The 14,018-nt window shown below is 40.7% G+C and overlaps 1 protein-coding gene across 1 annotated transcript; it reads right to left on the bottom strand.

Moving 5' to 3' along the window:
* Positions 1-4,546: 4,546 nt before the first annotated feature.
* Positions 4,547-13,951, bottom strand: KBTBD3 (kelch repeat and BTB domain containing 3). The gene is made up of 3 exons (XM_056115051.1): positions 13,820-13,951; positions 7,162-7,406; positions 4,547-6,223 (listed from the first exon to the last, which is right to left on the bottom strand). Exons 2-3 carry the CDS (start codon positions 7,392-7,394, stop codon positions 4,621-4,623), a joined length of 1,836 nt encoding a protein of 611 aa, XP_055971026.1. The 5' UTR covers positions 7,395-7,406; positions 13,820-13,951; the 3' UTR covers positions 4,547-4,620.
* Between the last annotated feature and the right edge of the window lie 67 nt (positions 13,952-14,018).

Consider the following 14,018-nt stretch of genomic DNA (forward strand, 5'->3'; position numbering starts at 1 on the left):
CTTCTGGAGTGTACGTCTGGCCCTATCTAATTGATTTGGTTTTGAGTCCCGACAGTGCTCGGGAATGACCTCTGGCAGTGCTCGGGAGACCAGATGCTGTGTCTGGGATCCAACCAGAGTTGACTGCATGCAAAGCGAATGCCTTACCGGTTGTCCTCTCTCTCCAGACCCTCCGTTTGAGTCATTAAAAGGGCTATTATTACCAGGTTGGGAACTGGAATGGATTTTTAGTGCCATTTCCAAGTTTGACTATTGAGTCTACGGTTTAAAGAACCGCCTTTTGCTAAGTGATTATACTGTGATTAAATGCCCTCTATGGACATTACTTATAATCAAAAAAAGTTTATACAAACAGGCCTAAACTTTAAAGATATCTTATCAAATTGCATAAACCTTTAACTGGAATCATTATATTTACCTATATAGTTACATTTGCAGAAAATAATAATTCAGGAGAAAATTTTAAGAATTAGTTCTTCAGTTTCTGTTCACAATAAAACAAATGTGCACTTAAGGTAGATGAAAGGAAAAATCCCCGTTAGCAAATTACTACAAATGCCAGCATCATTTATAGACTTTTCCCTGGATGACAAGAAAAAAATTGAATAAAAAAGAAACAACAAATTCACTTCAACAACAAAAAACTGGTTTGGGGCTGGAGAGAAAATACAGTGGGAAGGACGCTTGCCTTGCCTAGGACTAACCCAGGTTTGATCCGGCACCGATTATGGTCCCCCCAGCCCTGCTAAGCGTGATTCCTAAACACAGAGCCAGAAATAACTCCTGAGCATGGCTGAGCGTACAAAAAGAAAAAAAATTGCCTTACCTCTTCGGCCCTCTCCACCTGAGGTATCTACACCGTTGGCCTTGCCTCCCTGACCCGTATCCACCCGCATGAGCACTCATTTCTGAGAATGCATCTCCCACTCTGGGAGACGGCCCACACAGTCCATTCTTCACTTTGTCCATATCTGCAGAGGTCTGTGTTCTCTTCAGAGCATTCATCCCCGCCTCCTTCCCTCCCTATACTTCCTGCAGAAGCTTGTTTTACTTAAGATACTCTTAAAGTGATACAATTTTCAGACTTAAATCCAACTGAAATCTTGATTTTGTAGAACCATTGAAGTCAAGTTACTCAGAGCACCTAAAATGCTAAATAAATTGGAGGAGAAAGCAATTACTTATCTATCAGAAAATTAAAAAGCTCAAAATGCCTACATGAGGTGTAGAAATCTTTGGTCGTGAATTCCTCTGTGATCATGTATTAGGCAAATAATCTGCCACATGCTACAGTCTTAATAGTAGCACTTAGTAGCACTGTCCTCCCATTGTTCATCGAGTTGCTCGAGCTGGCATAGTAATATTTCCATTGTGAGACTTGTTGTTACTGTGTTTGGCATATCGAATATGTCATGGGGAGCTTGCCAGGCTTTGCCCTGTGGGAGAGATACTCTTGGTAGCTTGCTGATGGGCTCTCCGAGAGGGGCGGAGGAATCGAACCCGGCTCAGCCAGGCGCAAGGCAAAAGCCCTACCGCTGTGCTATCACAGTCTTAATAAGTAATCTTATGATTATTTTTTTTAAGGTATGGCTGCATAAAGTGAAGTGAAGCTTTTTTTGTGCATTGAACAGAAATCTGCTTCCTTAGTCTGTTTTTCAGATTGCCTTCCAAGCTGCCCACAGGAAGGCAGTTTTGAGTCTTAGATGCTTAGTTCGAGATAGGTAAGGTAAGGTAAAGGCCCTCCCGTTGATCATCGATTTGCTCGAGCGGGCCCAGTAACGTCTCCATTGGAGACTTGGTTGTTACTGTGTCTGGCATATCGAATACTCTCGGTAGCTTGCCGGGCTCTCCGAGAGGGGCGGAGGAATCGAACTCGGTTCGGCCATGTTGGCCGCTTGTAAGGCGAACGCTCTACCCGCTGTGCTATCGCTCCAGCATGGGTAATAAACACAACTATTTGTCCCATACTGAAGCACTGACTGAATATTAGAATGAAAGTAGACATTAAAGAAAAAAAAATGACGACAGGAGGAAGCCATAAAGGAATAGTCTTTGCTCTTATTTAACTCCTTCTGGGGCTACTAAGAACAAATCTGAGGATTTACCAAAACTTGCATGCAAGAGATGAGGGGAGAAGGTGAAGACAGACTGGCAGAGACAGTTCTGGGGTTGGGGAACCGCAGTGACTCGTGAGATCTGAAGGTAATTATTGTCAGTGAGCCTGAGGTTTTGGTCACTGAATTCTTTTAGAGCTTTTCAGTAAGGCAGAGATAAACTGGAGAGGCAAAGTTAGACAATAATATTCATTATTCCTTTTTTGTTTTCTGGGACAAAGCTGTGTGGTAGTTAGGATTTACTTCCATCTCCATGCTCAGGGATCACTGTGTGTGGTTCGCCCATTGCTCCATGCAGTGCCAGGAATGTAACCTGGGTCAGCCGCAGGCCAGGCAAATACCTTCCCACTGTACCATCTCTCTGGCCAACAAGATCAGTATCATAAGCCAAGGCCAGCAGATTGTTATGATGCAACATAAGAGAAGATTAAATAACGGACGAATTTTGGATTTTATGACCAAAAAAAAAAAAAGAATACTTTCTCCCCATTCCTGGTGATGAGGGGTACTCAGGTGCAGTAAACTAGGAACAAATACTCTGAAGCAATTGCAGAAAATAAAGAGAAAAAAGTGCCATGTGCCTTAGAATGTTTGTAAAGTATATCAAATGCAGAGGGTGCCATCTAGGCCTGGATAGAAAGGAGACTTCAAGAGCAGTTTTAGAGAACAGAGCAGTAGGACAGTGGATAGGGTGCTTTCCTTGCGTGAAGCCTATTCAGATTTGATCCACAGTATCCCATATGGTCCCCCAAGCCCACCAGGAGTGATCTCTGAACCCAGAACCAGGAGGAAGCCCTGAGCACTGCTGGGTGTGGCCCCCAAACAAAACAAACAAAAAACAAGAAACATTTCTTGGTCAATGGTCAATGAAATAATGCTGGAAATCAAGATATATCATTATGAAATTAGATCAAGATGGGATTCTACTGTGTTTCAGTGTTTTCTTCTGGGGAAGGTTAATAATTTCTATAACCAGTGATTAAAACAACATTTATTTTAAACATACTTTATTATATATATACTTAAATTAACAGTTTGGTAAATTCACATATAGACCACCCACTCTGGTATAGTCTTTCTCAAATAATTTGTTTTCAAAGTCACACTAAAGTCTGCACTGAATTCTCCTACTCTTTCTTTTGCTCATTCTTTATTTGTTCTCTTACTCTCTCTCACTTTCTCTCTCTCTCTCTCTCTCTCTCTCATGAAACAGCCGTTCCAACTAAACTTGGTAAGAAGGCCACCAATTCTACAGAATATTTTAAAATTAACTGTCATATGTTTAGAGACAATCCCTAATTTGGAATGATATGAAAATTACATCTAATATCTTAATCTAGTTTGAAAAAATATCTAAAATTTTTAGTACATTTATTTATACTGTAAAGTTGAGGACCTTCATTTAGTTATTAACAAACTTCAAAAGAATATATACACAGTTTTTACTTTAATACAGAGTATAGAAAACATTTCTTTTCAAAGAAATCCAATCTATACATTACCTGAAATGTAAATCAGCAGTTTTTATTCTACAATTCTTTCATCCTTTAAACTGCTCAAAAGAAACATACTCTCTTAGAAGGCAGAATCATCTTAGTGAGAACAAGAATTAGTTGATATTCTTTGATTGGATTAAAGATGATTAAACAACTAAGCCAATGCACTTGTAATATTAATACCAAAGCCCAGCATTTATATATATGTGTGTGTGTGTGTGTATGTATACATATATATACATACATACATACATTTATAAAATAATTCACTATTATAGTTTATATATCACTAAAGAAAATAGAGGTGGTACTAATTGAAACCCTGAAATTTCTTATTGACACTTAAATTTGGTCAACCTTGTGCAAGACAAGTGCCCTACCTGCTGTACTATTACTCTCGCCTCCAAAAAAACTGAATCTAAAATCGTTTTAGTGTACAATTTAAATGTCTGGGAAAAATACACTGCTTTTAGAAAAAAAATTGTGAAAGAGGTAGTGAAAAAATAAATAAGTGAAATAAGTGCTTAAGGGAAGCTAACAATGACCAGAAAAGGTAAAAATTAAACAACTCTTATTTATACATGGAGTAATAACAAGGTAGGATTCTGATGTCTTATTTACTTTTCATTTCATATAATAGAGTATAAATAATTCTACTACCTAAATATATTTCTACCTAAAAAGGACAAATTTGTGAATTTTGATTCATTACTCTAAGTCTTTCATGGATAGAGGACTTTAAAAATCAGAATATCAAAGCCTATGGTTTTATTCTCGTACTATTCTAAATTCAAGATTAAACTAGATTCAATGTAGTTTTACATAAAATGTACTTTGTATTTTGTTCTTGTGAGATGCTAATTTATGTATAGTGTAACTTCTTAGAAGAAGGAACATTTTATTTATTTATGAGGAAAATACCTTTTTTTTAATTAACTATTCTGCTTAACGAATTTACTATAGGGCTCTGGAACTGGAATAGTTTCAGAATGCCTAAGAACTCGAAGTCTTTAGAAAAGACTTGAAAACCAGGGGTCCCTGTACTTATTAAACTGAATCACTTGGCAGTAAAATTCAGTTAATGCTCTCGGCATTGATGAAACTTCTTCCCATTCAGATCTGCTGCTGTGGTAGACCTGTACTTCATCTGTGATTTCATCTGGTGCATAATCACCACCTAATATGTAAATTTTGTCTTCAATTCCAACTGCTCCTGCATTAAAGCCTGCACATTCAAAAGACCCTTCACCCTTCCAAACACAAGTATCTGGACAGAAACTGTAAACCTTATAGGTGGACAGGTCACATATGTACAATGTGCAGTTGACCGGGACAGCCTTTATTAATGTTGCATGAAAGAACTGTCCAAACTCGGCCACCAGTTCAGACCACTGGTCAGTTGTAGCATTATATTTGAAAAAGCAATCCAGTGATGGGTTGAAGGCGTCTGTGATTTCCACCTCTGACCCCAGAACATAAATTATGTTTTGACAGGCGCTTGCTTCAGGATAGTAGATCCCTCTGGGTAAGGGGCTCACCGACACCCATTCTTTGGAAAGAGGGTTGTATGATTCGACATCTAAGAGACTTTTAATGTCCTGTGAGCCTCTAGTTTTCCCACCGATGACAAACAACCTATTGAGTGCCATGACTGACGTGTGCATGGTTCTGGGTGTTTTCATGGTTGATACTAAGAAGAACTCGTTTTTGATGGGACAGTAGCACCAGGCTTGGTCCGTGGCATCATGGTACGACTCTGCAATATGAAGTCGCACTGTCCTGCAGCACGATCCCTTGCAGCCACCCGTCAAGAATATTTTCTCTCCATAACTAGACAGACTCGATCCTGGAAGGTCAACCAGGTGAGGTTGGGGCAGAATTTTCCATGAGTCGTTTTTAATATTATAGCAAAAGGTATATTGCCTTTCTCCATTTTCTTCAGTTTTGTGAACAAATATGTATTTTTCAGTAGTGGATGGTCGAGCATCAGGGAAAAGTCCACTGGAATTCTGCACAGACTTAATGGCATCCACAATTATGTCAAAACAGTTTGTGCTTCGGAGTAAATGCTCTTCCTTGAGCAACCATTCTTGAAGTGTCTCCTCAGATAACTGATGTAATCTCACTTTTTTAATCAAATGAGGCAGATGCTTTTGCCTGGATTCTAAGTTATGTTTAGTCCAACTAAGGACAACTTTTAGTACAGTTTCTTCTTCAGGAACATTTAATTCATCTGATTCCAGACATTTTTGCAATACTCCAAAATTCATCTCTAAGAAGTCATTTGATTTAAATAATAAAGAAAAGTGGTGTTGTACAAAATGCAATGCATGATCAAACAGACGCGCAGAGCCATAGCTATCTGATATAGATAATAACTGCAAGCAATTGACAAGATTAATGCTTTTTATTAAAAAGTCACTGCAAGCTTTGGATAGAAAAGAAACTTGAAGAAATGATGACAGCTGGAAGAACATTTCTACATTATCATCTGTTAGCTTTGTTTTTCCAGTATAAGCATAATCAAGAAATGCTTTCACTGCTTTGGAAGATAAATTAGTAATAGTAACACTTCCACCATCTCTTTCTTTCATATTTACTTCAAACATAGCCCTGGAAAGTAAGAAACATAGAAGAACAAGTAAACAGGAATAGTTTTTTCTTTTCTCTTTGTTTTCTTTTTCTTTTTTAAATTTTTTAAAAAAATTATTAGAACACTATGATTTACAAAGTTATTCATAATGCAGTTGCTTTATGTGTAAAATATTCCATCGCCAATCTGCTCACCAATGTGACCAAAATCCCCAGTTACCCTCCCACCTGGCAGACAGTCCCCTTCGCAGGCACATGACAAATTTACTTCATATTGCTTGCTTAGGAATAGTTTTTTCAATAAGGTAAAGGTAAAGGCCCTCCCGTTGATCGTCGATTTGCTCGAGCGGGCCCAGTAACGTCTCCATTGGAGACTTTGTTGTTACTGTGTCTGGCATATCGAATACTCTCGGTAGCTTGCCGGGCTCTCCGAGAGGGGCGGAGGAATCGAACTCGGGTCGGCCATGTTGGCCGCTTGTAAGGCGAATGCCCTACCCGCTGTGCTATCGCTCCAGCCAATAATTTTCAATCTGAAAAATTTCCCTTGACCCTTAGGATATCCATTAATAAGCATCCTAATAATTTTTTTTGGTTTTTTTTGGGTCACACCCAAGGATGCTCAAGGGTGAGTTACCACTGGCTCTATACTCAGGAATTACTTCTGGCAGTGTTTGGGGGACCATACGAAATGGTGGTGATTGAACCTGGATCTACTGCATGCAAGGCAAATGCCCTCTCTCCTATACTATTGCTGTAGTCCATTCTAATCATTTTAGTACCTATAGTTACATATCTTTTCATTTATCTAGAACATATTATGTATGCTCACATTGAAAAAATGTAATAGAGCTTTAGTAACTAAAAAAACACTAAAAAATTCAGAAAATAAAAATATTTTAGTTATAAAAATAATGAAATTACCCACATTATCAAGTCTGAGACATAAATGGATGAAGTACCTGAAAAAATCACTGCACGCTGCTAACACACAGCGATGGCATGGGATGATTTCATCTTTCATGATTATTTTAAAATCATAAAAGACATTTTGCTCTCTAAAATTCTGTAGTACACTTAAAATTTTCTGTCCATGATCTTCTGATACAAGAAAGTTGTTTTCCTTCTCAGATGTGATTCCATTCCATGAGCTTTGCTGATCAAAATCATGAGATTCATCCATAGTCAATTCCATCTGATCTTGGAACTGAAATGGAAAAAAAAAATCACTGATGTAGTAAAATCCTAATTAAATGTTCAAACTCCAAAAATTGTCATTAGTGACAATTAACACAAAGATGTTGAATAATTATAATCCTAACAAACTTTGAAACATGTTTTCATGACTTTTAATAATAAATTCCTATTGATTTTCATAATGCTGAGCTCACTGGAGTAAGAAGTATGTTATTAAAGGATAATTGTTCAAGACTACATAATTATGTTAAATAACACAATTAATAGGTTGCATAAATAGCTTATTTACAATTTTAGCACATGACGACCTATGTATGTAAGTGGTGTTAGTTATGCAGCAGTTAGCATTTGGGGATAGATCCAACAAAACATTGTTAGCTAATAGCAAAGCAGACTTCAGTCCTGATCTTAAAGCTGCAGCATGTGCATTCTGATAATCGATTTTTCAGAGAAAACTGACTGAGGCGTCAGGGATGTGGTGGAGACACGGAGCTAACATCTAACGTGGGAAGACCTGAGTTCAACTCCTGGAAACACATGGTTTTCCGAATACCATACTATACTCCTCCTCTGAGCATTGTCACAGTCCTGCTCCCCAGTACTGCTGGGTGTGACCCCCTACTAACCACATGAGAGAAGTGACTGAAAATGGCAAGAGTGTTAGATGGTATTAATAAGTGGTCACCTTTTTTTTTTCTTGGACATATCTGTAATCTCTCTTTTTTAAACTTTTTATTGAATTACTGTGAGACAGACCCTAACAAAGCTGTTCATTCATTATAATTTCATTCATAAGTGTTCCAACACCCATCTCTCCACCAGTGTACATTTCCCAGCACCAGTGTCCTCAAGTTCCCTTCCATTACCCCCAACCCCCACTGATTCTCTCTCTCTCTCTCTCTCTTTCTCTCTCTTTCTCTTTTCCCTCTCTCTCTGTCGTGCATTATGATTGTTGCAACTAACTACAAGTGTTTGTGAGGCTGAGGGTACATAAGATAGAGAAGAGACCAGTATGACTGATCACGCTGGACAAGATCTGGGTGTTAAAAGTAGGTAAAGGGATATTCTTGATAACCTTTCAGTATCAATGGTAAAAACCATAGTGGTCACCTTTTTAAGGGATGAAAGGAGAAACGTGAGCATTGGTCCACGTCGATGGACTCAAAAGCAGGAAGGAAACAGCATATGACTTTATATTAAGAAGGGTCTTTTAAAAAAAGAGAGAAGAAATCCAAGAGAGTTGAAGGTCAGATAATCATGTAACTCAATTACAAATTTAGTCCCAAGCATATGAGTTGGAACCAACAAACACAAGAAATGGGAAGCAAGCAAGAAAAATGATCTGGGAGTGAGTGGGGCCAAAGGAATAGAAAGCCTCAGTCTTCTGTGGTGCACCACTTCTGTTCTGATTTGTGGTGTGCTAACCACCCCAAAAGTTACAAGCAGCTTTAAATAACAATCTGTATCTCCTGAGTTTGTGGGTTTAACTGGAGCTTGCTTGAGGTTTTATTCATATGGCCAGAGTCAGAGGCCATCTGGCTGCAGCATGTGAAGTTCTATGTGAATCAAGCATCCTGGTTCAGATTTCTGGTGTTTCAGGGCTGGCGAGAGAGTATCATGGGTAAGTCCCGTGCCTTGCATGCAGCCAACCAGGGTTCAAACCCTGACACCTCATATGATCCTTGAAGAATCACCAGGAGTGATCCCTGAGCACAGAGCCAGGAGTAATTCCTGGTACCACCAGGTGTAGCCTAATCCCCACCTCCCCAAATAAAAAAACAAAAACAAAAAAAAACTATGATAAACAGATATACAAAAATTCTCAACAGAGCCTTAGCAAACTGAATTCATCAACACATTAAAAGACTCAGCCCATTACCATGTGGGCTCATTTCTGGGACCGAGGGTACTCAACATAGGTAAATCTAAAACGAGACATCACCTTAATAAAAATATAAAAATTACGTGATCAAGAAAAGTTATTTTTAAATGCGACAGTATACAACTTGTATTTATGATAAAAAAAAGTTTTCTCAACCAATTGGATATTGAAAGAACACACCTCAGCATAATAAAGAACTATAAGATAAGATTATATAGCTAGTATTATATTCATCATTGGAAAACTGAAATTTCTTCCCTCTAATCAGGGCTATGGTTATATTGTCCACTCACACCACTCCTATTCAACATAAAACTGAAGTCTGAGCCAAAGAGTCCAGCAGGAAAAACCAAGGCATATAATATAAAAAGGAAGAGGTAAAATGGTCTCCATTTACAGGTGAAATGACTGGTTACATAGAAAATCTGAAAAACTCCACCAAAAAAACTATTAGAGTTCAACAAATTCAGTCAAGGTACAGTGCACCTTGCATACGAATAGCATATGAATATCATTAATGTGCCTCAGTAATAACAATGAACTACCTAGAAAAAAGAAAGGAAAATATTACTATAAAATCAAGAAAAACAAATTAGAAATAGATTTAAAAGAGATGATAGATCTCTATACTGAAAACTGTGACAATGCTGAAAGAAGTTGAAAAATACAAATAAATGGAAATAGATCTATGCATGTATATTATTCATGGGAATGAATACTGTACATTTTTTAAATGTAAAAAATGAAAGCCATCTACTATTGAAAGTCATCAATAGACTAAGTGCATATATATCAAGATTTCTATGGCACTTTTGGGACAGAAATAATAAAAATAATCAAATTTAATACGAACCCACAAAAGACATCAAACAGCCAAAGTAATCCTGAGAAAGAACAAAAATATTGGAGAGTCAGGGCTGGAGTGAGAGTACAGCAGGGGTAGGTGCTTGCCTGGCACACACTAATAGGTCTCCTGAGCCTGCCAAGAGTGATCCCTGAACACCACTGGGTATGGCACAAAACAAACAAAAGAGACTCTGGATGCTTTTACACATCCTGTTTCAAGCTATATTACAATGCTGCAATAAGAATAATATAGTATTGCCTTAAAAGGCAAAGACATACAAAAATGCAACAGAATAATCAGCCTGAATTAAACCTTCACATATATGGCCAACTAGTATTTGATCAAGAAATCAGGGTAACTAACAGGCATGAACAAGCTGATTTAAAAAAAAAGAACCATCTGTAAAGAAAGAACCAACTCCCCTTTCTTATAGCACCATGGAAATGAACAGAAAATAGATTAAAGACTTAAATTCAATCAGGTGAGAAAAAAAAGGAAAAAATTTCCCTGACATTGGTCTTGGAAATAATATTTTGGATGTGATGCATAAAGCATCACAACAAAAGTAAATATAAACAGGTGAGCTGAAATAAAAAGCTCTGCACAGCAAAAGACCAACAATGTGACAAGTGCCATAAATCAGAGGGAGAAACACAAATGCCAGATGATCTTACTCATCTATGGCACAAACAGAAATCAAGCAAGGGGACAGACAGGAGCTAACGATGATCAACCCTTGGGCTTCACTACAGAGCTGAGTTCAGCAAGCGGTTGGGGAGAGATGGCTGGAAGGAAGAGGCCCACTCAGAGCGCCTCAGTAGAGAGCTGGACGCTCTCTACTATTTTGGTGGTGGTGGAAGTGCAGTAACTTTATGCATAAAGCCACCAACCATGCTACCACAACTACCAACATAAAGCAAGAATCAAAACACCACCATAAGCCTTGAAATAAACATCAGGTATAAAATCATCACATTTTACAAAACAAAGCATTTTTCACATCCTACCCTCCAAAAAAGGAGGGGGGGGGGAATGAAAATAAAGGCAGCTTATATAATGGGAGAAAACATTTGATAAACCTCATATCTTAAAATAGAATAAAATTCAAAATAAAGGGGCTGGAGCGGTAGCACAGCGGGTAGGGCGTTTGCCTTGCAAGTGGCAAACCCAGATTCTATTCATATGGTCCCCTGAGCAATGCCAGGGGTAATTCCTGAGTGCAGAGCCAGGAGTAACCCCTGTGCAGTGCCGGGTGTGACCCAAAAAGTAAAATTCAAAATAAATAAGGGACTCATAATGCAATACCACAAATGCCAATCTAATTTTTAAGATGGGAAGAATAGACAATTTTCCAAGAAAGGTGCATGAAAAGGTATTCAACATCAGTAATCATCAGAGAAACACAAAGGAAAACTCAAGCTGTCAGCACACCTGTTAGAAAGGATATTAAATAAAGAGAGTACATTGATAAGGGTATGGAGGGAGAGAAGCTCTGTACAGTACTGGGGGTGGGGCGGGGCAGATACAGTGGTTTCCATTATGGAAAACAGCATGGGGACTTTTCAAAACTAAAAATAAAATCAGGCTGGAGAGATAGTACAGCGGGTGCTTGCCTTGCATACTGCCAACTTGGGTGAGCCCAGCTACCCTATACAGTTCCTCGAGCCCGGCCAGGAGTGATCCCTGACCACAGTTGGTCTGTACTGCATCCCCCTCCTCCCAAATGAAAACAGAACTGTTGTAAGATCCAGTAATTCTAATTGTGGGTATTCATCTGAGGACATAAAATCACTCCCTCAGAATTACCTGCATCCTTGTGTTTACTGTCATTATTTACAATAGCTGCAACATGGGCACAATCTAAATGTTCATCTGTGAGTGGACTTTAAAATGTGAGTTGTCACTCAGCCTTAGCCTTAAAAAACAATGACAGACACTCCACAGTGTGAAAATTTCCAAGTGGTGAAGAGAAGTATCAGACAGTAAAAACAGGCATTTTTCTTTCTTAGCAGCACATAAAATTAGGATGAATTTGACAAGATTCCTTATTGGTGTCTATGAAATACTTTCATTGCTCAAGACAGCAAATCAATTTTCAAACTACTGTTCTTTATTTTAATGCTCTCCATTAAAGTCTATTTAAGTAATTAAATCAATAAAAGCACAGGAGTCGAGCATAAGAGCCAAGTCTGATATAAAGGTAAAAAAAAAAGCAACCCAAAAAACAAAAACAAAAAAAAGTCCGTGTCACTTTACATAAATTAGAGTTATTAAACTTGAACAGTGCTCTGAGTGATCTCGGCTTTGATTGCAGCCAGTCTTCCAGTGATTTCAGCCTGATCAACTGATGTTTCAAAACAGAGCAAGATCTTTTTCTTTGAATAGATTTTTCTCTTCAGTATTAATTATAAAGAGTGCTAATTATATGGTAGTACTACATTAAGCACTTTGGAGACTGTAGAGAAGAAGCCACGTGCCCTGATTTCTGTAAAAGAGAAGACTAGCATTTAAAATATCTAGAAATATTGTAAAGAACCAACTCAAAAATGGAACTAAAAGGGACGGGGGCGTAGTGAGCGCCAGCTAAGAGAAGAGTAGGCCCTGCCGAGTGCTTCCTCGGGCTTCTTAACCGAGGACGGTATGCCAAGCCAGCAATTCATCTCACGACCGTTTTGCATATTTGTATCAAATTCTTACATCCTTGGAAAGTTCTGGAAGGCTCATACACAAGCCAGAGTTATTGAAAATATAGCATAACACCCCCCTTTTTGGGTTTTTCGGCCGTACCCAGCAATGCTCAGGGGTCATTCTGGCTCTGCACTCAGGAATTATACCTGGTGGGCTCGGAGGGACCTTAGGGGATGCTGGGGATAGAAGAGGAGGCAGTTGTGTGCAGGGCAGATGCCCTGCCCGCTGCACTGTCGCTCCGGCCCCAGAATAGGAACCACGGGTGGAAATGCTCAGCTGGTAACTAACTGGCAATTGGGCACTCTCTGGGAGCCAGAGAAATGAACCCGCTAATCTCACCCGACGGCATTTAATAAGCCGCTGAGACCACCGCCCCGCCCCGCCCCGCCCCCCGGACCAAGAGGCAGAAGGGACAGAAGGCGGCGAGGGCTTTCCTCGAAGTGTCTGTCACCTACAGCCACAAGCAGCAACTCCGGGAACAGACATCAGTGCGGTCCTCCGCCGAGGCGGAGTCCAGTCCGGAGGGCAGCAGAACTTATGGCCTGGGTTCCGCTGCGTTCGAGCAGGGGGTCTGGCCTCCCGGGGGCCCCCAGACCACAGGCAGAGCCCTGCTTGCTCCCGGGGGCCCTAGGCCAGGTGGGGTAGCTGCAGAACGTCGGGGGCCGCAATAAAGGTCAGCATCGACTCAGATGCCAGGATGCCGGCCGGGTCTGGGCGGGCCTTAGGGTCCGGGTTCGGGGTGGGCGGCCGCTAGGTGTAGGGTGTCGAGCGCCAGGGTGTCCAGGACTCCCAGGGGCTGGGGGTCAGGGAAGAAGGCAAGTAGGGGCCGCGGTAGAGCACGAGTCCAGGGGCATCCTGCAGCCCCCTCCCGGCGGCCGGACGCCAGGGAGCAGCAGCCCACGGAGCCAATGCGTTCCTCTTCCCCGCGGCCCGTCGGGGCCGACCCCGAGGCCCGGGAACGCGGCGCCACCAGCCCACTCCTCCGCGGACCCTGGAGCTCACCCACCTGCAACTGCAGTCTCCGAAGTCTCCGCCCCAGAGTCCCTGCCTCCAGAGGGCGGGAGCCGATTGGCTGGCGCCCCTGTCCCGTCAGCGCGTCTCGGAGTGTGAGTGGCGTGGGCGGCACGCGGCTCCGCCCCCGAGCCCCACCCCGACCCCGCGCGGGCCACGCCCACCGACGTCCCACGCTGCCGCAGAGCGCAGGG

This window comes from Sorex fumeus, unplaced genomic scaffold (genome assembly GCF_029834395.1).
Source record: "Sorex fumeus unplaced genomic scaffold, SorFum_2.1 ptg000028l, whole genome shotgun sequence".
NCBI lineage: Eukaryota > Metazoa > Chordata > Mammalia > Eulipotyphla > Soricidae > Sorex > Sorex fumeus.